Source organism: Serinus canaria, chromosome W (genome assembly GCF_022539315.1).
Source record: "Serinus canaria isolate serCan28SL12 chromosome W, serCan2020, whole genome shotgun sequence".
In the NCBI taxonomy this organism is placed as follows: domain Eukaryota; kingdom Metazoa; phylum Chordata; class Aves; order Passeriformes; family Fringillidae; genus Serinus; species Serinus canaria.
Genome location: NC_066342.1, coordinates 15,468,729 through 15,493,832, shown reverse-complemented (window position 1 = coordinate 15,493,832; position 25,104 = coordinate 15,468,729). Strand labels below are relative to the sequence as shown.

At 42.4% G+C, this 25,104-nt stretch overlaps 2 protein-coding genes across 3 annotated transcripts in view; one reads left to right on the top strand and one right to left on the bottom strand.

The window, feature by feature from the left end:
* Window positions 1-25,104, top strand: part of LOC127060968 (uncharacterized) — a 1,003,595-nt gene that overhangs the window by 928,114 nt on the left and 50,377 nt on the right. The gene's annotated exons all lie outside the window — the stretch shown is intronic.
* The window catches only part of LOC103821203 (small conductance calcium-activated potassium channel protein 2-like), a 238,388-nt gene continuing 226,761 nt past the window's right edge, over window positions 13,478-25,104 (bottom strand). Inside the window, exons 5-6 of the mRNA XM_050986457.1 lie at window positions 22,198-22,267; window positions 13,478-13,720 (exon numbers count right to left, since the gene is read on the bottom strand). Of these exons, the coding sequence (XP_050842414.1) occupies window positions 13,478-13,720; window positions 22,198-22,267 (313 nt within the window). The remainder of the gene's footprint in view (window positions 13,721-22,197; window positions 22,268-25,104) is intronic.

Sequence of the window (25,104 nt, the reverse complement as noted above, 5' to 3'; positions counted from 1 at the left end):
ATGAGGAGAGCAGAGTTCAGACTGCTCAGGGATCTAGTGAGCAAGGTCCCCCGGAAAAACGCCTTTGAAGGTGTTGGAGTCCATCAGTGCTGGTCACATTTTAAGTACCACCTCCTAAGAGCTCAGGAATGGGCAATTCCCAAATGTAGGAAGTCAAGCAGGCAAGGCAGAAGGCCAACTTGTCTGGGCAGGGATCTTCTTTGGAACTAAGGCAAAAAAGGAAGGTGTATGGTCAGTGGAAGCAAGGTTGGGTGACATGAGAGAAATGCAAACATGCTACTTGCCACTGTAAGAAGAAAAATTGTGTGGACAAATGTCAACTGAGAGTTTTTTAAATATGTCAGTAGCAAGAGGCAGTGCAGAAATAACATTGGCCTGTTACAGGATGAGGATGGTCACCTCACAAACAGGGACACAGACAAGGCATATATGTTTAATGCTTTCTTTTCTGTCTTCAACACTAACGACAGGCTAAGGGGGTCCCAAGTGCCCTGAGTTGGAGGACCATGACCTTGAGAATGTTAAACTCCCAGTCGACCCTGAATTTGTGCAGGATTTGCTGCTCCATCTGGATCCTTATAAGTCTGTGGGGACTAATGGGATTAATCTGAGAATACTCAAAAAGCTGCTGATGTAATCATGAGGCCCCTCTCAATGATTTTTGAATGGTCTTAGGAATCCAGAGAGGTCTCAGCTCACTGGAAGCTGGAAAATGTTCTAATTTTCAAAGAGGGCAAGAGGAATGACCTTGGAAATTACAGGCCTGTCAGTCTCAAATTTCAGTGCCTGGTAAAGTAATGGCTAAGATTATTCTGTGAATTATTGAAAAACACCTGAAGGACAATGCAGTCGTCGGTCGCAGCCAGCATGGCTTCATGAGGGGAAAGTCCTGCTTATCAAACCTGATTTCCTTTTATGACAAGGTAACTGTCATGTGAAAAGGGGAGATTTACTCGAACCTTTAGTGTTTGATTAGTCTGGCAGAGCCCCAGGAAAACCAGGACCCTTGTGCTTGACCAGTCTGTCAGCGTCCTGCTGTGGGGACTCTTCACCAAACAGACCGCTAGATCAGAGGTAATTCCAACTGACTTGTTCAGGGTCACATACCAACAGAGAGATCTGCTTCTGGGTCTCCACACCTTTTTTCGAGTATGTTACCTGCTGCCAGTGACTCCTAGTGTCCTTGAAGAACTCACATTAATAGTTTACTGAATGACATTCTTTATTAATACAATTGTGACAGGTTAAGGTTTGAGGATTGCCGGTGAGAGTATCTGGCTGCAAAAACTTATTCCAAGCAATATACTAAAAAGCTGTAAGCCCTGACAAAAGCTAGCTCCAGATAATCATTCAGCACGCAGAGTACAGTTTTTACCAAAAGGCATCTCTATGGAAGAGAAGACAGGTTCACCCCATTGACTGACCATAGAAGTTATGATGCAGTCTTCCCTGATTTCTCCCTGTTCTTAACATGCTTTTATAGTATTTCTTTAGGTTTAGTTGGAGCTTGAGTGACTTCAGTTATCATACTCAGTGAGGGGTGGTCGTACCTTGGAGGCAGGCAATGTCAGTATAGCATCTGAGAGAACCTTTGGATGGGAATATGTGTCAGTCCAAGGAGAGTGATTTCTCCATGGCTGCTGGTTCAATAGCAGGATATCTTCCTTTATCTCTCTTGGTTTTCAGCTGCTGTGTGGCTTATCAGCTAAAAAGTACCACTGAGTTCCCTCCTCTGCAAGGATTTTAACATAGCCTGGCCACAGTGTTTCACTCCATCCTATCCTCCATTTATTCCCTCTTAGATTGCATGTGGGAAGTCAGGCATGTTGACTGCATTCCATTCTGGGAATAGCAACCTCATTTTCCCCTATAATTTCCGTATTGCTATAACTGTGTCTATAGCTTTCTACTATTCTTTAATTCTTCTTCCCACAGTAACCCATCTAATTGACCAAGGCAAGCCAGTTGATGGAATCTTTTTGGATTTCAGTAAAGCTTTCAATACTGTCTCTCCCAGGATCCTTCTGGACAAAATGTCCAGCCCACATCTGGATAAACACATCATGTGATGGGTGAGCAACTGGCTCACAGGTTGGGCGCAAAGGGTTACAGTGAATGGGGTGACATCAGGCTGGTGACTGGTCACTAGTGGGGTTCTGCAGGGCACCATCTTAGGCCCTGTGCTCTTCAGTATCTTCATAAATGACTCAGACACAGGTCTGGAAGGGATACTAAGCAAGTTCACAGATGATACAAAACTGGGATGAGCTGTTGACTCCCTGAAAGGCAGTGAGGCCCTGCAGTGAGACCTCGACCAATTAGAGGGCTGGACAATCACCAGCAGTATGAAGTTCAACAAGGGAAAGTGGTGGATTCTGCACCTGGGTCAGGGCAACCCTGGATGTTATGAATAAAAAAAGGCAGCCTATTTTTTTTTAAAGTTGCTGAGTTCACGACTTAAACCAATGGCTGCCAAGTTGGAGTTCTAACTATTTATTGTTAATAATTTCATGTTGTAATCTGTTAACAGTTTCCTTTTAAGTATCTGTTCTTAATAGCACCCTGAGCCATCCCGCCACTGCCTGGTGACCCGGGAGCAGTGGGGCACCCCCCAACCTCAGGCACGGGTCCCGGCAGGGCCGGGGGAACCCCACAGGTGGTGCCCGTGGGGACCGGTCCACCCCAGAAACGGCGGGCCCTCCCCCACTGCAGCGTGGGTCCCAGCTGAGCTGGGGGGGTGCCTGCGGGCATGGCACGGGTGGTCCCAGGGGCGGGGACTGGCCTGAGTGGCCCGTTTCCCGCAGGGGCAGCTGCTGGGTGTAGCCCTGCTGTTTCCTGGGAGATGGTACCCCATGAAAAGACGAGATTGACATGAAAATGTTAAGTCGTTAACTCTCTATTGTATCAGTACCACCCTGCCTGGGCCAGGTAGATGGCTCTTCTAGGACACTAAAAGGAGGGGACCTTGGAGTTGACATGCAAATAACCTTGGACCCAGCATGCCATGGGAAGGACCCCCACCACCAAACCGAAGAAGGAACCTCTAAAACAATGAGCCAATACGGAATTAAGAGATCAAAGTAGTGTCTGGACATCAGGGGCAGAGACGCTGAAAACCTTAGTTGCCGCTCACCATAATCTAAGATGTCGGTGGGAGCCAGGACCCTAGACGGCAAACTAAACGGCGGGAACCAGGGGTATATCCCCAACTGCTCCTGTGAGGACAGGACCCCCATCTCTGCCTCCTAGTGGACAAAGCTGCATTTTCCTCCTCCTCCTCGTCACTCCTGGGAGCGACGACGGTGAGACCGTGGACCCGTTGGGCCTCCCAACCTTGAGCTGATCACTTTTAGTAAAAGCATTAAAAAGGAGATCTTCTGCTGTATTTATTTCACTGGATGTACGGACAGTCTGGGGAATGAGACACTGGAGAGCAGCACCACAGAAAGGGTTCTGGGAGTCTGTCACGGGATGAGTGGAAGCTTCATACAAGTCCTGCCTTGGCCTCAGATTTTGGCAACAGTTTAAATTTAAGGAATCACTCTGGCCCATGAGTTCTAATGATAGCAAATCAGGTCTATTTATAAAAATGAATTATTTATTAAACAGACAAGAGATAATAGACAACAGATCTTAAACAGAATTACTTACTACAAAGTATAAAACTAAGGAACTACTAGTAGATGACAGCATAACGTAAAACAATGCATGATATAAAGGTACCTATATTAAAGCTAGCAAAAGAAATAGTATAGATTAGAAGTCAAATGCAACTTGCCACCAAAAGGACAGTAATGTACACAGATTCCTTCACTTAACCCCTGGGGATTAACCACAAAGCGGGCATCCCTACTCAGGGGAAAAACTCCACATGTTTCCAGGGAAATATATAGAAGATTTCTACTTTGTGAAAGTTTGGTGTCACTTTTATAGTTTTTAATGTGCAGTATCTGTCAGTCAGAATTCCATCTTATCTTGCCAGATCTCACTTAATCAGTAAGATGTTTATTGGCAGTTAGGAGATGCCAGACCAGTGTTAACCCCGTGGCACCAAAATAACTCACTACAAGACAGCTTTCCTGTTTGAGTTATCTCACCAGTTAACAAGCAACAGATAAGCTCTTGTGGGAGGGTGAGATGCCCTGCTACATTGTCCTGGTTAATGGGAAATTGAATGCGAGTCAGCAGTGCCCTGGCATCCAGGAGGGCCAACTGTGTCCTGGGGTGGGTGAGGCGGGCTGGGGATCTTCTTCAGTGCCACAGCTCACGTCCCGGATGGGAGCCAGGCCGGCTAGAGGTGGCGGAGCCGGCGAGGGGATATCCCTGGCCGGCGCCGCAGGCACTGCTGCTGATGAAGCAGCTTCAGGCTGTGACGCAGGAGGGCTGGATGTGCCCTCCAGCATGGGGTTGCCAGCCGCTGTCGCAGAACCGGCTGCCTCCCTTGTCGGTGGCAGCTCTGCACCCTCTTGTGGCACAGGAGGGGGAGAATCCAGGGACAGGGCCGACCCACATGCTGCACGGGGGGGGAGAAGGAGGACACGGCGATGGCAAAGGCAAAGGGGCGGGAGCAACCGCGGCTCCGGTCAGAATAATTGTTGACCGATGAAGTGGAGCCCCTGAAGCCTTCAGTCCTTCATGCGCATGTGCCGGGAAGGCAGGAGAGAGCTGCTCCGCATGCAATGTCGCCCCCCCTCCCCTTCCCCCCCCCACCACCGCAGTGTCGGGGGGAAGGAACCAGCAGTGACTGTCCGTGAAAAGATCGGTCCCAAGCTGGCCACGCCGGAGAGGCTGATGGCCACCCGCCCGGGGCAAGGCGCTCCTCCACGTCCAAGTCAGACGTGCCGCCCGAGGTGGAATTGCGTTCCAGTGGGGTCTTGCCCCTTACAACTTTGGAGAGCGCTGACCACATCGGTAGATGTCAAGGTATTCTCGTACCTCACCTGAGTTCCCCCAAAAGATGGAGACTCAGTGAGCCCCAGGCCTGCGGATCCAGAGAGGATTCCACATCCATGGGGAAACCATGAGCTTTTACCCAACTGAAAAACCTGTAGAGAGTATCTTCTGACACAGGGATACTGTGATGACGAGCCAGAAATTTCCACACTTCAAGGGTGTCCTTCTCTAACAGAGAAAATCGGCTGCTCAATTCTGCAGGCATCTCTTCCCAACCGCGAGCCCACCCCAGGTTGGAGGCAGTGCTACTGGTGGGAGATCTGATCCCAGCCTCTAGCGTACGGGGCCAAAACGCAGTCCCAAGGGAGAAATCTTATCCAGGAAAACACGGGGAAGGGTTAATGTTACCTCTCCTGGGGAGGAGAAGGTGTCCGGTTACAAGTGGGTTGAGCGGGGGCTCCACGGGTCCCAGCAAGGGTCCAACGGAGTCCCGGAGAAATCCCGAAGGAATCCTGGCAGAGTCCTGGCGGGGCATCCCATCCTGCCACTCCACGAAGGGTTTCTGGATGTGATTTCTGTGAGGGTTCAGCAGACTGTCCCGTGTTCAGCCTCAGCTGCAAACTCAGCTGGATCCATTAGGGTCCTTGTCTTGGTTTAAAAAGACAGGTGTGTGCTAAGGAAGGCAGGAGTCTCCCCGTAACTGGAAAATGTAAACCCGCTTCCTCCAAATTGTTATAAATTTGAAATTAAGCGGGGCTCTCAGGCAAAGATATGGTAGCAGGAATAACAGTTCTTTATTAGGGAAGAAAATACACATAAAATAAACAATGCTGTAAAATAAAACAACACTGACAGAGTAAGAATAAGACCTGACACCCTGTGGGTCAGGGTGTTGGTAGCAGTCCAATTGGAATGGTGGTTGCAGTCCTCCTGGAGTGGCAGATGTGGTTCTGTTGAAGCAGTGATCCTGTAGAAGGGTGTAGTCTTCTTCTGAAGATCTAGTGGAAGAAGTAGCTGCTCTTCTGGGAATCCAGTGCAAAAGCTGTGCTGGTGTTCTAAAAATCTCAGATTATATCTAGTTAGGAATGCTTGGCTCCCCCCTCTGGGTAGAGCATCGCACAATGGGATGCTGTAATTTTTATCAGTCATGTAGTGATATTAAGTGGCCCATTAACAGAAGATGTCTCCCCGGAGGGAGGATTGGTTTGTGGAAGAGATAAAGAAAACTGCCCAATTAACAGAAGATAACTGCCACACCTCTAACAGATGGCAAATAGAATACATATTGCCTTGCAATCTAGGACAGTCCTGGTTCTTCAGCCTAGGCTGCACCCAATGTTGGGGTTCACCACTTATGGGTCCCTGCCGAGGAATAATGAGCATTGACTCCATGATTGCAGAAGGCTGATCAATCGCTTTATTGTACTATACCATACCATACCATACCATACCATACCATACCATACCATACCATACCATACCATACCATACCATACCATACCATACCATACCATACCATACCATACCATACCATACCATTCTAACAAGAAAAAACCCATCTCCCTTGCCAGACCGTCTGATACAGATTTCGACCTAATTGGTCAGTCAATCCAAAACACCATCACCAGTGGCCAATTAAGAAATCACCCTTTGGCAAACAAATCTCCATAGCACATTCCATATGTGCACAACAACAGGTGCAGCAAGTGAAGATAATAATTGTTTCTCATTCTTTTCTCTGAGCTTTCTCACAGCTTCTCACAGCTTCCCAGGAAAATCCTGGGAGAGAGCTATGTCTCTCTCTGTTCAGAGGATACGTGATTACCACAGGGGTAAACATGACTCCTCTTATCAAACATCTTTCTGGCTCACAGAAGTCACAGTAAAACCTCTTCCACACTTGGATGTTCATAAATCTGTGGGACCAGATGTGATCCATCCCAGGGTGATGACAGAGCTGGCAGATGAGCTTGCGAAGCTGCTCTCCATCTTTTACCATCTGTCCTGGCTCACTGGTGAGGTTCCAATTGACTGGAAGATGGCCAATGTGACACCCATTCACAAGAAGGGTAGGAAGGAGGATTCTGGTATCTATAGGCCAGTCAGCTTGACCTCAGTACTGGGTAGGGTAATGGAGCAGTTTTTATTGTGTCATTATGCAGCACTTAGAGGATGGCCAGGGTATCTCTTCCACACACTCCAGGAATGCTCTGGAATGTCTCCTCTCTGCTGTGTTAAGGCAATTCCCAAAAGCTGGAAGTCAAGCAGATGAGGCAGAAGGCCAGCTTGGCTGAACAGGAATCATCTCTTGGAAATAAGGCAAAAAAGGAAGGTATATGGCCAGTGGAAGCAAGGTCAGGCGATGTGGGAAGAATAGAGAGATACTTCTTGCCACTGTAGGGAGAAAATTTGTGCAGCCAAAGCTCAACTGGAGCTGAAGCTGCCATAACTGTGGGGGACAATACAAAGAGTTTTTTCAAATATATTAATGGCAATAGGCAGTGTAAAAATAACATCAGCCCATTACAGGATGGGTATGGTCACCTCGCAAATAGGGACAGAGATGTTTAACACATTCTTTGCCTCTCTTCAGCACAGATAACGGACCAAGGGGGTTTCAGTGCCCTGAGCTGAAGGGCCATGACTGTGACAATGACCAACTCCCAGTTGACCCTGAACTTGTGTGGGATCTACTGCTTCACCTGGATCCCTACAAATCTATGGGCCTGATGGTATTCAACCAAGAATCTTCAAAAAGCTGCTGATGTCATCACAAAACTTCTCTTGATGGTTTTTAAACAGTCTTGGGAATCTGAAGAGATCCCACCTGACCGGAAGCTGGCGAACATTATCCCGATTTTAAAGAAGGGCAAGAAGGATGACCCCAGAAACTACAGGCCTGTTAATTTCACTTCAGTGACTGGTAAAGTAATGGAGAACATTATTCTGGGAGCTGTTGAAGAACACCTGAAAGACGACAGTCATCAGTCACATCCAGCATGGCTTCATGAGGGGAAAGTCCTGCTTAGCAAACCTGATTTCCTTTTATGACAAGCTTACCCACCTAGTTGATTAAGGGGAGCCAGTTGATGTAATATTTTTTTATTTCTATAAGGCTTTCAATACTGTCTCTCCCAGGATCCTCCTGGACAAAATGTCCAGCCCACATCTGAATAAACACATCATGTGATGGGTGAGAAACTGGCTCACAGGTTGAGCGCAAAGGGTTACAGTGAATGGGGTGACATCAGGCTGGTGACTGGTCACTAGTGGGGTTCTGTCACCGACATGTTTTATGAAAAATCCTTTCTTTAGGATTTCTCCCCTCCTGAGAACTGAGAGGCCTCAGGAACAAACTGTAAACAATTCTTATCTGCTGCTGTGGAATGCAACGGGGGGATGTCTGTGATTGGCCCCGTCAAGCTGTTTCCAATTAAGAGCCAATGACAGTTCACCTGTCCAGCCGGTCTCGGTCTGGGAGAAGACCTTTGTTTGCACATTCCTATTCTATTCTTAGCTTAGCCTTGTAGTGAAATCCTTTTCTCTATTCTTTTAGTATAGTTTTTATATATTATCTATCATATAATAATAAATCAAGCCTTCTGATACATAGAGTCAACTTTCTCGTCTCTTCCCTCATCCTGGAACCCCAGTGAATGAGGTAACAGGGTTCCACAGGGCTCCATCCTCAGCCCTGTGGTCTTCAACATCTTCATTAACAACTTGGACGTAGAACTGGAAAAGATGCTAAGCAAGTTCACAGATGATACAAAAATGGGAGGAGCTGTTGACTCCCTTTAAGGCAGGGAGGCCCTGCAGAGAAACCTTGACCAATTAAAAGGCTAGGCAATCACCAACCATATGAAGTTCAACAAGGGAAAGTGGAGGATTCTTGAACCTGGGATGGGGCAACCCTGGATGTACGTACAGACTGGGGAATGAGATGCTGGAAAGCAGTGCTGCAGAAAGGGACCTGGGGGTCCTGGTCAATGGCAAGTTGAATATGAGTCAGTAGAGCCCTGGCAGCCAGGAGGGCCAACCGTGTCCTAGGGTGCATCAGGCACAGCATCACCAACTGGTCAAGGCAGGGGATTGTCCTGCTCTGTTCTACACTGGTGTGGCCTCACCTTGAGTACTGGGTGCAGTTTTGGGCACCACAATGTAAGAAAGATATAAAGTTATTAGAGAACGTCCAAAGGAGGGCAATGAAGATGGTGAAGGGCCTTGAGGGGAAGCCATATGAGGAGTGGCTGAGGTCACTTGGTCTGTTTAGACTGGAGAAGAGGAGACTGAGGGGAGACCTCACCACAGTCTACAACTTCCTCAGGAGAAGGAGGGGCAGGCATTGATCTCTGATGGCCAGTGACAGGACCCAAGGGAATGGACTAAAGTTGTGTCAGGGAAGGTTTAGGTTGGATATCGGGAAACGGTTCTTTCCCCAGAGGGTGGTTGGGCACTGACACAGGCTCCCCAGAGAAGTGGTCATAGCACCAAGCCTGACAGTTCAAGAAGTGTCTGGACAATACTCTCAGGCACATGGTGTGACTTGGGGATGGTGCTGTGCAGGGCTGGGAGTTGGAATCAATGATTCTTGAGGGTCCCTTCCAACTCAGCTGATTCTGTGATTCTAAGAGTTTCCAGCAGGTTAAAATCTCCTACAAGAATAAGGGCTGGTGGTGGTGAAACATCAAATAGATGCTTGTAGAATAATACGTCCCCCTCTTCATCCAGGTTGGGTGGTCTATAACAGACTCCCACCAGTATCTCTGCCTTGTTGGCCTCCCCCTGATTTTTATCCATAGACACTTAACCTGATCATCACTATCCTTGAGCTCTATACAGTCAAAACACCCCCTAATGTACAGAGCCACTTCACTGCCTCTCCTTGCTTGCGTTTCCCTTCTGAAGAGCTTGAAGCTATCCATTGCAGCACTCTAGTCATGTGAGTCATCCCACCATGCTTCTGTGATGGCAAGTATGTCAGAGCTTTCCTGATGTACAATGGCTTCCAGCTTCTGTTTGTTACCCACACTGCTGCATTGGTTTAGATGCACTTCAGCTGGGCTATCAATTTAATTCCCAACATTGGCCTGCCAAATAATGATTTTGAGAAGAGTAGAGTAGAAAGGTCAGAGGAACTGCTTGCCTTTTTTTTTTAATTCTGCCCTTTAAAACAAAGTACAACAATATGAGCAACAGCAATTTTGATAAATGAAGAGGACAAACTTACTAATTAGAAAATATTATTTGTGAATATAAAACTTATTGAGAATTTTTACACAACTTAATGAGGAGAAAAGCTTTCAGGCAATTTTCATTTGTAGAACTGATATATGTAATAGGTGTTATTCTAGATATTAGGCATTCATAGTTAAAACATTTTTTATGTTAAATATTTTTAAATATCGAATGCATCCCTTTGAATATCCTTGTATGATAGCATATTGAAAGAGGCTTCAAAATGGAACAGCAGTAAAACAATATGCCTATCCCATATCTTTGACCTCTAATAATGGCAGTGATTCAGAGCACCCAGTCTACATAGCCAAAGATTTAATAGTTCATGAGGAAATGTATGGGCTTCCAGAGGGTACTCAGAGCTCTGTTACCCCGTTTTGAGGGGTCCCAAGATGAGGGAAGAGACGAGAAAGTTGACTCCATGTATCAGAAGGCTTGATTTATTATTATATGATAGATAATATATAAAAACTATACTAAAAGAAGAGAGAGAAGGATTTCACTACTAAGCTATGCTAAGAATAGAAAAGGAATGTGTCAACTGAGGTCTTCTCAGACTGAGACCAGCCGAACAGGAGTTCTGTGATAGGCTCTCAATTGCAAACAGTTTGACGGGGCCAATCACAGACATCCCCCCGTTGCATTCCACAGCAGCAGATAAGAATTGTTTACAGTTTGTTCCTGAGGCCTCTCAGCTCTCAGGAGATGAAAGATCCTAAGTAAAGGATTTTTCATAAACCATGTCGGTGACAGAGCTCCTAAGCTGGATTTTTAACTTTTAAATAATGAAGCTCCTTCTGGATCACTGCCAACTTTATGGACCTGTGGGAGGTAAAGAAAAGCTGATTTTCCCAGGTCTATCTGGGAAGATCTTCATACTTAAAACAGATATCAATCTGCAGAATAAAAATTTGCAGAGCATTTTGCAAGCATATTATTCTGTGAACATATTGTTATGATCCTGCAAAGACTTAAGTATAGCTTTAAAATACTATTTAAATTAATGTACTTAATTTTAAGCATGGTGAATGTGCCTGTTTGTGATATTATGTTTAGGTCTTTACAGGCAAGATACCTTTGCTAAGAATCATTAAAAATGCAGGAACTAGCAGCAAGTCTCCAAAGTAACTAATAAAAGGAATCAGTATCTGGAATGCTGTGAAAAGGACAAATTCAGTAGCAAGTAAAAGCTGAATTTTCCAATCAATGAGACTAAATTGAAGTATGCATGAAGCTTTTCAATTTGTAGTACAGTAAATATGCCATGCGCTTCTCATGAGAGATTCTTTGTTATTTGTAAACAATCATTCAAAGAAAAAATCTATATTCAGAAGCAGTTTTGGAGATCTCCCATAATGCTATTTTCTCTTTTTGGTGACATAATATACTGACCACTGTGAAGAAGCTTTTGTTTTGGAAAAAAAAATTCAGTAAAGGAATTTGTGGTACAAGATTCAAAAAAGGAAAGATTAAAAGGAATTTTGTACCAGGAGTAAGAAAATTAAACCCATAGTACTTTGTGCTTTCCTCATTAAAAGTTTATATCCATCTTTTCTCGGGCTGGATTCACACGTAGAAGTAGTTTTCAAAAGCAGGTATTAGAAGGAAAGAATTATTAGAATTATACAGATAAAATATCTGTAGTGAACTTTAAAGTAAATTAAGAAACTGAACCAGAGTATTCAATGTTGTCATTTTTTGTTTGCTTTAAAATGAAAAGGAATACAAAAGAATTTGGCTGGCTATTATAAAATCATGTTACTGTGAATAATTCCATAATATCTAACACTCCTGCTTGCATAAAGCTATAGAAATAATTTATCATGTTCAGGCTCCGGAGTCCAACTGTGTAACAGAGAATTGAGAGGTGAAAGACGACAGTTGCTCTTTCACAGCAGGATTAACTAGCTCAGTACTTGTAGTCAGATCTTAACTCAGAGTTAATTGTCAGACTGGTAAGAATTTTCAATATGGAACTACAGTTCTTTAAAAAATTATACAATCTAGAGGAGGAAAATTTTAAAAAATCCCAATTTAGAAATATAAAAAAAGATTATGATTTTCTAAGCAAAAGAGATAGTTCATGCTGGCACGACAAAATGCAAGACTTAAAATACAGCAAGGGCATTTCGCATTCAGTAACAGGATAAATTATATAAGAAATTATACAAGAAAAAAAAGGGAAAACGTAAAAATGAAAATCTTCAAGATGAAAATTTTTATGTTTAACTATTAAATCCCAATGTTATTAATCAATACATCTAATCCTGCAAATATTGTAAATGATATGGCCTCATCACCTTTCAAAAATCTCATCTAGCTGAGGTCTGAACTAGCACAACAGTACCACTCTAACAAACTCTACCTTTGGTAACTCAAAAGAACTTCACAGAAACAAAGGCAAAACTGTAAATACTGTGCATGTGCATAGGACTTCCAGTCACAAAATACCACCAAGTATAAATAAAACAGTATTGGAGAAACTCTTGAGCTTTTTATAACCAAGCAATGCCTATGGATATACCTTATGTTCATTAGCTAACTTGTGCTCATCAGCTATATAATTTATATCAAAAAACCAAAGCCTTTATATTAAATAGGCCTAAAGTGTGTGCTGGGTTTCAGACTATGGTTTATGGAATTTTAATTGTTTGGGAGAACAACTCTCCTGTCTTGCCTAACATGCCTCTGCTCTGACTTTCTACATACTGTCTTTCTGATTTCATGGGTAAATTATAATTTTAATTAATCACTTCAGAAACTGAAACTGTCAGTGACCTTTTAAAATGACTATACATACAAAGCACACTTTTAGATGAACATTAATTTTTTTAAATTTTTGTTTGATTTTTATTTTTCTCCCCTCCAGTGCAAAGTTTAGAGAATGTGTTTTCATACCTAGAGGAAAATTACACGAATTTTGCTACTAAAAGTTTTAGAATTAAGTTTTTTGATCATTAGCTTTTTTTAACTGTAAAGTCCAAATAAGCAAGCAAATCTGTGCAGAAAAAAAACCCTTACATTGTTATTATTACATACTGAGGGAATATATTTTGTTTAAAGTCCATTAATAAAAAGTAAGTGAAATTAAAGGAGAAATAATCTAACATAGCATTAGTTTGTGCATTCACTGTGCATCTGAAAGGAGAGGGGGGAAAACAGTTTTCACTCATTTTGGCCTTTAACATTGTGTCCAGGTTTCCGACATCAGAACCCAGATAACACTGATTAGAACCATAGGGCTTTACAATAAAAGCTAAAATATTGACCATATGATGGCAAAAAGTGATTAACTTATTCTATTCTAGCTACTCTCTGATGAAGTTGGTGGTGTTGTGGAGGAGGATCACCTTCTTTTTGACAAAGACCATGATCGCTCAGCACTGTAGGCAACATATTTATAATTTTGTATGAGAGACTCAAGGAGATCCTTCTGTTGTTGGTTGACTGTCTGGCTAATCAGTTCAGGGAGATCTTGAATTCTGCCAATTAGAGTTTCCAGTTTAGTCTCCAGAGTCACAATTCTCTTCTCAAAATCTTCACTTCTTTCATTTAATTCAGAAATCATGTCATACATGATGTTTTGAGTCTGAAAGTAGAAGGATATAAAAAAGGTTTAGAGAGATCTTACTGATATTGAAACATGCAGTGCAATTCAACAAGGTTTCTTAAATGCTTTTGCATTTCACAAAAGAAGATATGAGTATTCTAACAAGCTCTAGTCTTTTGAAGTAGATTTACTTGCAGATGTATGACAGACTTTCTACTGGTGCTAAATTTGTTGAGCAGAAATGTAACATTGATATGGTGAGTTGCATTTAAAATGTCAAGCTCTTATTGAATTTGATGAAATGCCTGACTCTTTTAGAAGTTTAGTTGCTTAGAAATGCACCGTCATAAGATTTGTGAACAGAATTAGTTGTGTAAGCCACAAGGAAAACAAAGCTTTCAGAGGACCGTTATGCACCCTTCACTTTTCTCCATTTCCTCTGATTTTTAAACACCTTCATACTTTTAAAAAGAAAACAGTTATCTTGTTTTCTCCTTATACTGTGCTTGAACGTGTGGTAATAAGAGTAGTTGAGTGGATTTGTTTTGAAATGTAGAGCAAGGAGTAAAACCAAGTGTACACTCCTCTACTTCTACCTTCCCCTACCTATCTGTCCGCTACAAAATGGTGTTTGGTATCAGAAAGTCTATTGGGTAAGCTTTAAAATGTCATAATGTTTAGTACAAATGAAATCTGAAGTATGTTAATTCATAAAGTCTGTAACTTTCTATTTGAATTCCATTTGTTTCTTTTATAATTAATGCAGGGAAATTACTAAAACTAATGACTGGATTTCTCCCTCTTGTAGATTGAGACTTCAGATTAGACATAATCAAAATTTAAAATAAATGGGCATAATTCAGTAGATAAACCGACTGAAGTGTATAATCCATTATAAAGGAATGAAAAATGAATTGAATGACTACCTGGAGTTTAAAGCACAGAAATATCAGATAAGTGTCTATAATTCACTTTCTCTGTCCTGCATCAAGATGATATCATAATTGTTGAAAGAAAACAAATCTGCATTTAATAATATCTGGAAAGTCCTTAACAGTTGCCAGAAGCACAGTGAAATGTATTTTCAGTAACTGAAGTTGTCGGGTGTTTCTCTACTACAAAAGAGGAACAAACACTGAAAGTTTGCTTTGATGTTGCACTTTAAATTGATCTGCGTTTTGAGGTGCCCGAAGACATTTGTATGAGAAACCCTTGGGAAAAGTGTATAAATACTTCTAATGAAGATTCAAATTAAGTTCATATAAAATAATTGTTATATATTGCAGTCTAATGTGAAGCATGAAATACTTTCCGCTCAGCACTGTAAGTCTCATTATTGTTTTATGATTTTTAAAAATGCAACATTTAACAACAGGTAAGTAGCATGTGTTAGGTTACGTGATAAAATTATAATCTGCACACCCACAAATGAGCAGAGACAGACAATGGTGGGTGGGGGATCTGAAAAATACCCTTTCATGGCTACTCTCAGGCCCATAAAAGGAGCCAGAAGTCCATAACTGGCCCATCTCCACAAGCACAGCAGCAGAATAGAATCAAATCAAATAGAATAGTTCAGTTGGAAAGGACCTGCAGCAATCATCTTGTCCTGTTTCCTGACCACTTCAGGGCTAACCAAAAGTTAAAGCATACTATTAAGGGCATTGTCCAAATGCATCTTAAATACTGACAGTCATGGGGCACCAACTACTTCTCTAAAAAGCCTGTCCCAGTGTTTGACCACCCTCTCAGTAATGAAAAGCTTCCTAATGTCCACTCTGAACCTCTCCTGATGCAGCTTTCAACTATTCCCATCCATCCTACCATTGGATACCAGGGAGAAGTTATCAGCAACTCCCACTCCATTTGCTCTCCTCAGGAGGCTGTAGAGGTGACCCCTCACCCCCCTTCTCTCCAAACTAGACAACCCCAGTGTCCTTAGCTGCTCCTCATAGGACATGCCTTTTACCAACTTTGTTGCCCTCCTGTGGATGCATTCAAGTCTTACAAACCGGTTTAAACACAGAAGACCAAAGAAAAAGAAGTCTCTGTGAATAAAACAGATTGAAATCAGAAAGGTTCAAAATATACCCCAAAATGTGATTAAAACCAAATAAGCTTAGATGTTGGTGCCAAAAAAGTAACATATTTTATTGAATAGTGAGGAAGAAAGAAAGAAGAAAGAAAGAAGAAAGAAAGAAAGAAAGAAAGAAGAAAAGAAAGAAAGAAAGAAAGAAAGCAAGAAAGAAGAAAGAAAGAAAGAAGAAAAGAAAGAAGAAATGAAAGAAAGAAGAAAGAGAATAGAATAGAGAAAGAGAAAGAGAAAGAGAAAGAGAGATGAAAGCGAAAGAGAAAGAGAAAGAAAAGAGCAAGGAGAAGGATAAGGAAGGAAGGAGCACTTCGCGTACTTACCGGACGTTCCATAGCCACTTCATTCCTTCCCTGATTTCCGTTCCGTCCTTCCGCTTACTTGCCTTCCGGTAGGCTTCCTGTAGGCCGTGCGACGGCCGGACGTGAATGCAGGACGCCGTTTTTTGTGGTGTTGTGAGGGTCCCCAGGACGAGGTGAGAGATGAGAATCTGACTCCAAGTTCTCAGAAGGCTGATTTATTATTTTATGATATTATGCTATATTAAAATGCTATACTAAAACTATACTAAAGAAAGAGAAAGGAGACATCAGAAGGCTAGACAAGAATGAATAATAAAAACCCGTGACTGACCAGAGAGTCTGACACAGCTGGACTGGAATTGGTCCTTAAGTAAAAACAATTCACAGACTGGGATAAACAATTCTCCAAATCACATTCCAAAGCAGCAGCTTCCCAGCTTCCCAGGAGAAAAAATCCTGGCGAAGGGATTTTTCATAAAATATCATGGTGACAGGTGTGCATGGATGGGGGGGACAGGGTGACGGGTGTTAGGTAGAAACATATCACGCTTCCAAGGTTCCCAATGACGTCTCGTTGCTCCCCTCCATCTGGTCTTCTTGGTGGTGAGGGTTCCCTGCCGCCCGCCACTGAAAAGTATAGAATCCCATGTATTAATATATGTTTGGGCCAGATGGGAAAGCCCATGTGCCTCCCCTGGGGAAGGCAAGTTTGACATTGTCCCTCACAACACTGTGGATGTGTTGCATCATGTTGCAGTGCTCTGGCACAAGGTCTGGGGACCCCTTTGGGGGGAGCCTTTGATGGGCCATGACACCTGTTTTGGGGAGAAAAAACAAAACTCCACAACTTTGTGAAAGTTGTGAAGCCGGTATGTTTATTACAGCGCTGGATGCATGTGGGAATCATTTCCCTAAAATGACATGAGTACTTTTGGGAACTTCAGGTCCCTTTTTATCCCTCTCTCAAATGCATATGCATACAATTTCACAATAGGTTCATACATATTCATTCTACTGATTTCATGTGACACTTGCTACTAATTCTTCAGAAGGAACTTTTGGGTCAGGTTGCCTTGCCCTGTCTGCTTCCCTCCTCCCCCCTTATCTCTTGTCCTTCGGCTGAAGCAGTCCCTCCAAGCACAGGCTCTTCAAGAGAACAGGCAGTCAGACTAAACAGCAAGCTACAGACCTAAATCAAAGACGTACATTTCACCTAAATCAAAATGGATTTCTACCCTGGAAAATTTCTACTCTGTCTCACACCCCCTTCTGCTGTCCTTCTTGTGGATGCAGTTTTTCCCAGGCTGAAGTGGCCCCTGCAGCTGGGCTCCTCTGCACCCTTTGGTGTGAGGTTCTGTGCAAGCCTGGCAGCTGATAGTCCCTGGGCTGTGGTCTCCACCCCAAAGGTGCTAAGCTTGATCCAGGGCTTAGTCAGGGTGTGGCGGTTTTCTCTGCAGCTTTTGTATGGTTTTGCTATGTTATGCAAAAGTCCTTCATGAAGATGTTTTAGCCATAAATCTTAACATTTCAGTCTCTGACTCCAAGTAACTTCATATCCTTCTTAAATTGTGGGGCTCAGAACTGCACACAGTTCTCAAGGTGAGGCTGCACCAATGCTGAATACAGTGAGATAATCACCTCTTTTGACTGGCTGGTTGTGCTGTATTTAGTGCACCTCAGGATGCAGTTTGCCCTCTTGGCTGCCAGGGCTCACTGCTGACATACTGAGCCTGCTGTCAACCACCACCCCCTAGATCCAATGGTATAAATTTTATGAACCATATGAAATTTAACAAGTGCAAGTGCCAGATTCTACATCTGGGACTGGACAACCCTGGTTGTGAGTATAGAGTAGGGAACAAGAGGCTGGAGAGCAGTGCTGCAGAAAGGGACCTTGGGGCCCTGGTCTATGGGAAGTCGAATATGAGTCAGCAGTGCCCTGGCAGCCAGGAGGGACATCCATGTCCTGGTGTGCATCAGGCACAGCATTGCCATCTGCGCAAGGGAGGGGATTGTCCTGCTCTGCTCTGCACTGGTGCAGCCTCACCTTGAGTACTGGAGGCAGTTTTGGGCACCACAATGTAAGAAAGATATAAAGTTATTAGAGAGCATCCAAAGGAGGGCAATAAAGATGGTGAAGGGCCTTGAGGGGAAGCCATATGAGGAGTGGCTGAGGTCACTTGATCTGTTCAGCCTGGAGAAGAGGAGACTGAGGGGAGACTTCATTGCTGTCTACAACTTCCTCATGAGGGGAAGTGGTGGGGCAGGTACAGATCTCTTCACTCTCATGACCAGTGACAGGACTCGAAGAAACAGCACAAAGCTGAGTCAGGGCAGGTTTACTTTAGATATCAGGAAAAGGTTCTTCCCCCAGAGGGTAGTTGGGAACTTGAACAGGCTCTCCAGGGAAGTGGTCACAGTACCAAGCCTGACAGAGTTCAAGAAGTGTTTGGACAATACTCTCAGACACATGGTGTGACTCTTGGGGATGGTGCTGTGCAGGAACGGTGTAGGAGTGTGCCCCCTGTTGACGGAGTGACTAAATTATTCTTTGTCTGCTTAGAAAGGCAAAAAGACTGGAAGTTTCTCTCTTTCAATTTGGTGGAAAGACACCTCCTAGGACCTTTGGGACTTCACCTCAGACCTGGGGCTGTCTGATTGGACAGAGGCCAAGAGGTCCCACATAAGTAATTCACTAGAAAAGGAAGAGAAGAAAGGAAATAATTGCTTTTGTGGGGTGTTTTAGCAGGACCAAGAACCTCTTGCCCCGGCTCACTTTTTCTCTGTAAGAGTTTTGCTATTTTGCCTTTTATTAAACCTTTTGCTGTTTCCAACACTACCTCAGAAGCCATCCTGCTAATTTTATGCCATTCAGGGTAGCTGGGCTATCTCGGGTGTGATAGGTTGTCTGAGAGCTCATAAAACCTGGCTCGAGGAGAAACCCATCAGGCCGGGAGTCGGACTCAGTGATACTGGAGGGTCCCTTTGAAGTTAACATATTCTATCATTCTATGGTTCTATGATTCTATGAGTCTATGATTCTTTGATCCCTTTCTTCAGGGCTGCTCTCAAGACACTCCTCTCCCAATTTATAATTTATAATTTTAATTGTGCCCAGTGTTACTCCATCCCAGGTGCAGAATCGAGCATTTGGTCTTGTTAAATGTCATGCCATTTGTGACTGCTCAATCCTCCAGTCTATCTAGATCCATCTGCAAGGCTTCTCATCCCTCCAAAGATTCAACAGCACCTCCCAGTTTGTTATTATCAGCAAACTTGCCAATGGTGCATTCAGCTCCTGCATTCAGATCATTGATAGAACTGGCCCTAGAATTGAGCCCTGAGGAATACCACTAGTGGACAGTCCAGGAAAACTACATCCATTGCCTTCCCTTCATTCACTAGGTGGGGGACCTTATCACTGGTTAAATGGGATGTTCCCTTAGTGAACCTGTGTTGACTGTGCCTGATGATGGCATTGTCCTTTAAATGCCTTTCAGAGGTACCCAGTATGATCTTCATAATTTTTCTAGGTACTGTGGGTAGACTAACAGGTCTGTAGTTTCCCGTGTCTTCCCTCATACCCTTCTGGAAAATTGGAATAACACTGGCCATCTTCCAGTCAGCAGGGACCTCCCCAGACTCCCAAGATTTTGGGTAGATGATCAAGATGGGTCCTGCCATAACTTCTGCTAGCTCCTTCAGTACTCCAGGATGTATCCCAGCAGGGCCTGTGGATTTATGAATATTCAGCTGATACAATTGTTCCCTTACAATTTCAGCATCCACAAAAGGAAAGTTACAGATATTAGTATCTTGGGTTTGTCTGTTTCTTCCAAAGTCTCTCCCCATTACTGGAGGGATCAAGGAAAACACTACCTGTGCCCCTGAATCTTTTAGAACTCTTTCCAGGGCCCTGAAATCTCTTTTAATTGACCTTTGACTTTTTGTTGCAACATGAAAGAGCCAAACTAATAGTCCAAAAGCTATGCTAAGTCCTTCAGTTGTCTGATGACATCCCTGATTCAGGCCCCAGGGAGGCAGCAAACTTTCCTGAGAAGAGCATTCGTTCTGCAAATCAGTGCTTCTGTTCTACTCTGGAGGGAGTCACTCATGACCATAACTTGCCATTGTTTTTTCTTAGCAGTGCTCTTAATGCAGGTCTTGTGAGTTGGTTGACCTGACCTTGGTGAGAGTGCTTGCATAGGTTACTCCTCTTCCATCTCATTATGCACTTTGTCTACCATACCCAGGTTCTCATACCTATTTTGCAAAGGTAGCTGAAAGGATAAGGAGGGGTTCCTCTTAGAGCTCCATGCAGTAACTTGCTTCTACCCCCCCTATCCCTCCTAATGCTTCCTTCCTCCTGGTACAGAACAGATTCTGGACCTCCATAGTCACCATGCTGAATTGACTTCTGTGTACCAGAGATAGCAGAGCACAGTTTGACTAATCTCCTTGAACTCCTCAGTCTGCCCACCTCCTCCTGAAGCTGGGCCACCAGGCAGAGCAGTTAACGTACCTGGTCACACCTCCCACAGGCATTTATTATCACCCTTTATCTCCAGGAATATCATTGTACGCACCCCATAATCTGAAGTTTGTGTGGTCACATGCTTTGACAGGAGCTCTGTCTGTGTGACTGCATTGGTTGAACTTATACTGGGTGCTAGAAGCTCAGGAGAAACAGAGGACAACTTTTTGCCTGGTGGTCACCATGCTGCTGTATGCCTGCCTGCTGGGTCCTGCAAAGGCATGTAGGAACCCAGATTAAGGATTCAGAGTAAGGAACTCCTGTCCAGGCCTCGTAGAGTTGTGTGAGGAAACCCTAAGCCCTAATGCCCTGATGTGAAACCCATGAGGATGAGTTAATGTTGGAACATGTTTTTGACTGGGGGGGGGGGGTTTGCTGCCTTGGGGTATGGGACACATGTTAGGAAGCAGGGGAAAAGTATTTTGGGATTGCACAGGACTCAGGATATTTAGGGAAGGCCAAGAAAGGGAGTAATCTAGGTGATTTAGGAATGAATGAGTGTGGAAAAATGGAGGGACAAAGAGATTAAAAATACAGAGTGGCTACCATGGAAGAGAAACCACTTCTATGGTTTATTATACTATATGTACCTGATATCTTGCTTATCACCTTATCATGCATGTGTCCATGTGTGTGTGTGTGTGTGTGTGCAATTTAATAGTCTCTTTTAGTTGATCTCAAATAGCGTTAAAAAAGAATAACAAATCTTTATATCAGCCAAGTGGGCAGTTATTCATCATAAAAACTTGGAACAAATATAGACCTTAGTTATTTGTCTAAAGTCACTGCTTTATAAGAGAACAGAAATTGAAAACCACAAGCCCTAAGTTCCATCTGTGTGAAGGCCTGTGAACTGTAGCCTCTTTATTTTACAGGACTACACAAACATTTCATAGTCAAAGTTCAATCTAAGCTTTTGCCATGGTTACTACAGTATCTTTCAACTTCTCTCAGGATCACCTCTTCAGTTATGAAATATATTCCAAATGTTAAAAAAAAATAAAAGGTATGTCACCGACATGTTTTATGAAAAATCCTTTCCTTAGGATTTTTCCCCTCCTGAGAAACTGAGAGGCCTCAGGAACAAACTGTAAACAATTCTTATCTGCTGCTGTGGAATGCAACAGGGGGAATCTGTGATTGGCCTCATCAGGCTGTTTCCAATTACGGGCCAATCACAGTTCACCTGTCTGGCCGGTCTCGGTCTGAGAGAAGACCTTTGTTATTCATTCCTATTCTATTCTTAGCTTAGCCTTCTAGTGAAATCCTTTCCTCTATTTTTTTAGTATAGTTTTAATATATTATCTATCATATAATAATAAATCAAGCCTTCTGAAACATGGAGTCAACTTTCTCGTCTCTTCCCTCATCCTGGAACCCTTGTGGAAAATACCACAAGGTACATTCAGAGCCATTAACAAGATGTTTCACTTAATAAATGTTAACCCAAAGCAAATATGTGTTTGCATTTTCTAGAATTTAAAAAATTGTTTACAATATTTGCATGCATAGTTCATTACATTTTCACTTGTGAAGTCTTCATTTGGAAAGGGTGAATGTTGATTCAAAGCAACACTAATTGCCTACTAACTTTTGCCAGGTCCACCAAAGTGTTGGCTTGATCATTCAGTTTCCTTTGTTCCATTTTTATACTTCTTAATCTAAAAAGCAGAATCTTAAGTTAGATTTTTGTGTCACTTAGGACTTTTTAAAAGCATGCATAAATCTTACAAGAGCAGATAACAGCATGGACAATGCCTCAAGTGCTTTTTATAAAGTCAGAATTGGTCATGTGTCTGGTACAATGAGAAACATTCATCTTCAACACTGCAAAAGAAAAAAAAGCAAGGAAATGTCATGTCCTTGAGACTATTGTTTGCCATGGGTAAAGTTGCATTCAAAAGGGGATATAGTTTATACAGACTATATGAAAGCCAACATGTTCCTCAAAGCCTCAGTGTTGTTATAAGTAGATATAGGAAGAAACATAAAACAAATTATTTTTGTCAGTAATGTTGTTACTAATCAAGAATCTTCCCATGCCTACATGACTAGATACAGGTATTAGCCCTGCTCTGTCAGAAATTGACTGAATTAGCAGGTGTTTTAACCTGATGGAAATACGGTGATTAGTGAGTTTCTCATTACATTTAAACAGATCTTCCATCTGCCCAACAGCCAAATAACCAGCATACTTGCCAATACATTTCATTTTCTTACCACCCTGAACATTTTTGAATTTAAATATGCTTACATTTAAAACTTACATGAGACATATGTTTCCAATGCACTATTTAAGTTGGTCTGCTCTATAAAACATGAAAGAAGAATCAAGGGTACATTTTTTCTTTAATGCTTAGCTAACTGCATTATTATTAATTAGTAATGCACATACTCCAAAAGATATGTAATTGACCTTTCCTAGGTGTTCCCTAATCTTACTACATGAGCGAATTTAGATGTGATTTTAAAAAATAAGCAAATTTTCTGTGAAGTATAAGTGGGTTCTCATTTATATATATATATATATATATATATATATATATATATATACACATATATATATGGCGCAGACTGGAAAATGTCTCTCTAGGTAGTAGTAAGTCTTTAGCTGCAAGAGTGAAATTAAAATTAAAATGGCACATGTTTGTACTTAAATTTATTACAAAGAAATAGTAAACAATTTTTTATTTTTATGTACTTTACTTATCACAGCAAAGGATTATGATTCTGGATTGTGTTTCCATGGTAGCAATTAGACCACTGAAGTTCACAAATAAAGACTGTCTTTTATTGCATGCAAACTGTAGTAAATTCTGCAAATTTAATTACTAACAGTTCATACAACTTACTTCCTAGCTCTGTTTTCATTTTGTTGAAATAAAAGAGACAAAACAGAAGAAGACACTGTAAAATACACTAAAACAACCAAATAAGCACAATAGGTGCACCTTCCCATTAACTATTCCCTGCAGATTTTTTCTTTTTGCAATATATGAAATGTCTTGTCACTGATTTCACCTTCCCTTTATTAAGTGTGCATGAGAAAGAAAAAAATGCTGACACCAGCTGAAGAGAGAAATCACAGGCAATATTTTTAGACTTTTGAGGGATTTGATTGTGAGTTTGATACTTATCATTATCTACTCAGATTTCTTGAATAAAATTTGCCTTGAAACTTCACACCTTTTATTCCTGTCTCCAGCCCAATGATTGGGAAGGTGAGGGAGGGGAAACAATAAAAAACATAGGAATCCAGAAAGACAGAAGAGAGCCATTTGCTACCATGAGGTGCCATGTTTCCTTGAGAAAAGTTCAAAGATGCAAGGAGAAAGAAAACAAATTGCACACAGTACTCTTCTGCAGCAGGAAGCACACACAGAGAAAATAAATAGCAAGGTTTAAATGTTATGGAGTAACCTTTGCACTCAGGGATTCAAGTCCAGTAAAAGACATACAGGACATGCCACCTTCTATCCCATAACCCCTGCCATTCCTCCCAAATCCTTTAAGCTAAGCAGGATGACAGAACTCAAAAAATCATCCTTTTACCTACCAAAAACTGCCTCAGCTTTTGTAGACTCTATTGCCTCAAGATTTTCTAAAAGAACACAGTAACATTTAACCCTGAAAGTTTGCCAAATATTATATAGTAATTAAGGTTTGTAGAATAGTTCATACCTTCTATCAGAAATGCAGGTGGGTCAGCTGGATGTTACCCCCAGATCTCCTCACATCCTGGGTCACACACAGACCCATGCTTAGAAATTATCAAAACATCAGTTTAAAATTAATCTTTATCAATCTACATCTCCCCAGCATGTCATGGAAAACCCATTTCACAGGTGGTACAAAAAGGCGGTATAGGCATCTTAAATAGACAAGTAACAGCATAGGTCCTGGATATTCCTTATGATGGGTCTGTGACTGCTGGGGAAAAAAGTCTTTTTATTTCTCCCATGTAGTCCAAGGAAGAGAAACTGAATGACTGTACAGTTTTACCAGACTGTGGCTTAGAAAACTCCTACAAACACTCTCAACAATTTGGCATTACCCTGTGCTGCACATGACCGGAGTATTTTCTTTTCTAAATAGATACTATAGTAAAACTTTGTCTTACTCTGAAAGTAAGAGAAAGTGCAAACTCAAGAGCACAATTCTAGGAAGGGAGAGATTGCATGTGTGAGGGAAGGAGAATGTGTGCAGAAGAGGAAGAATGCACAAAGAGGAGGAAGAGTGTGTGCAAGAGAAAGAAAAGAGAGCAAGGGTGGTGAGGGGAAAAAAGAAGGGGGGAGAGAGACAAAAAGATACTGAGAGACCAAGAGACAATGAAAGAGTGTAAAAGGGGAGAGTGCTCACAGTTTTGTCAGAAAGAAACATAGAGGAGGGGGTGGGGAGGAAGAGAGAGAGAAAAAAAGAGAGTGAAACAGAGAGAATGAAAAGCAAAAGCAAGCAAGAGAAAGAGACAGAAAATCAGGAAAGGGGAAAGAGAACAACA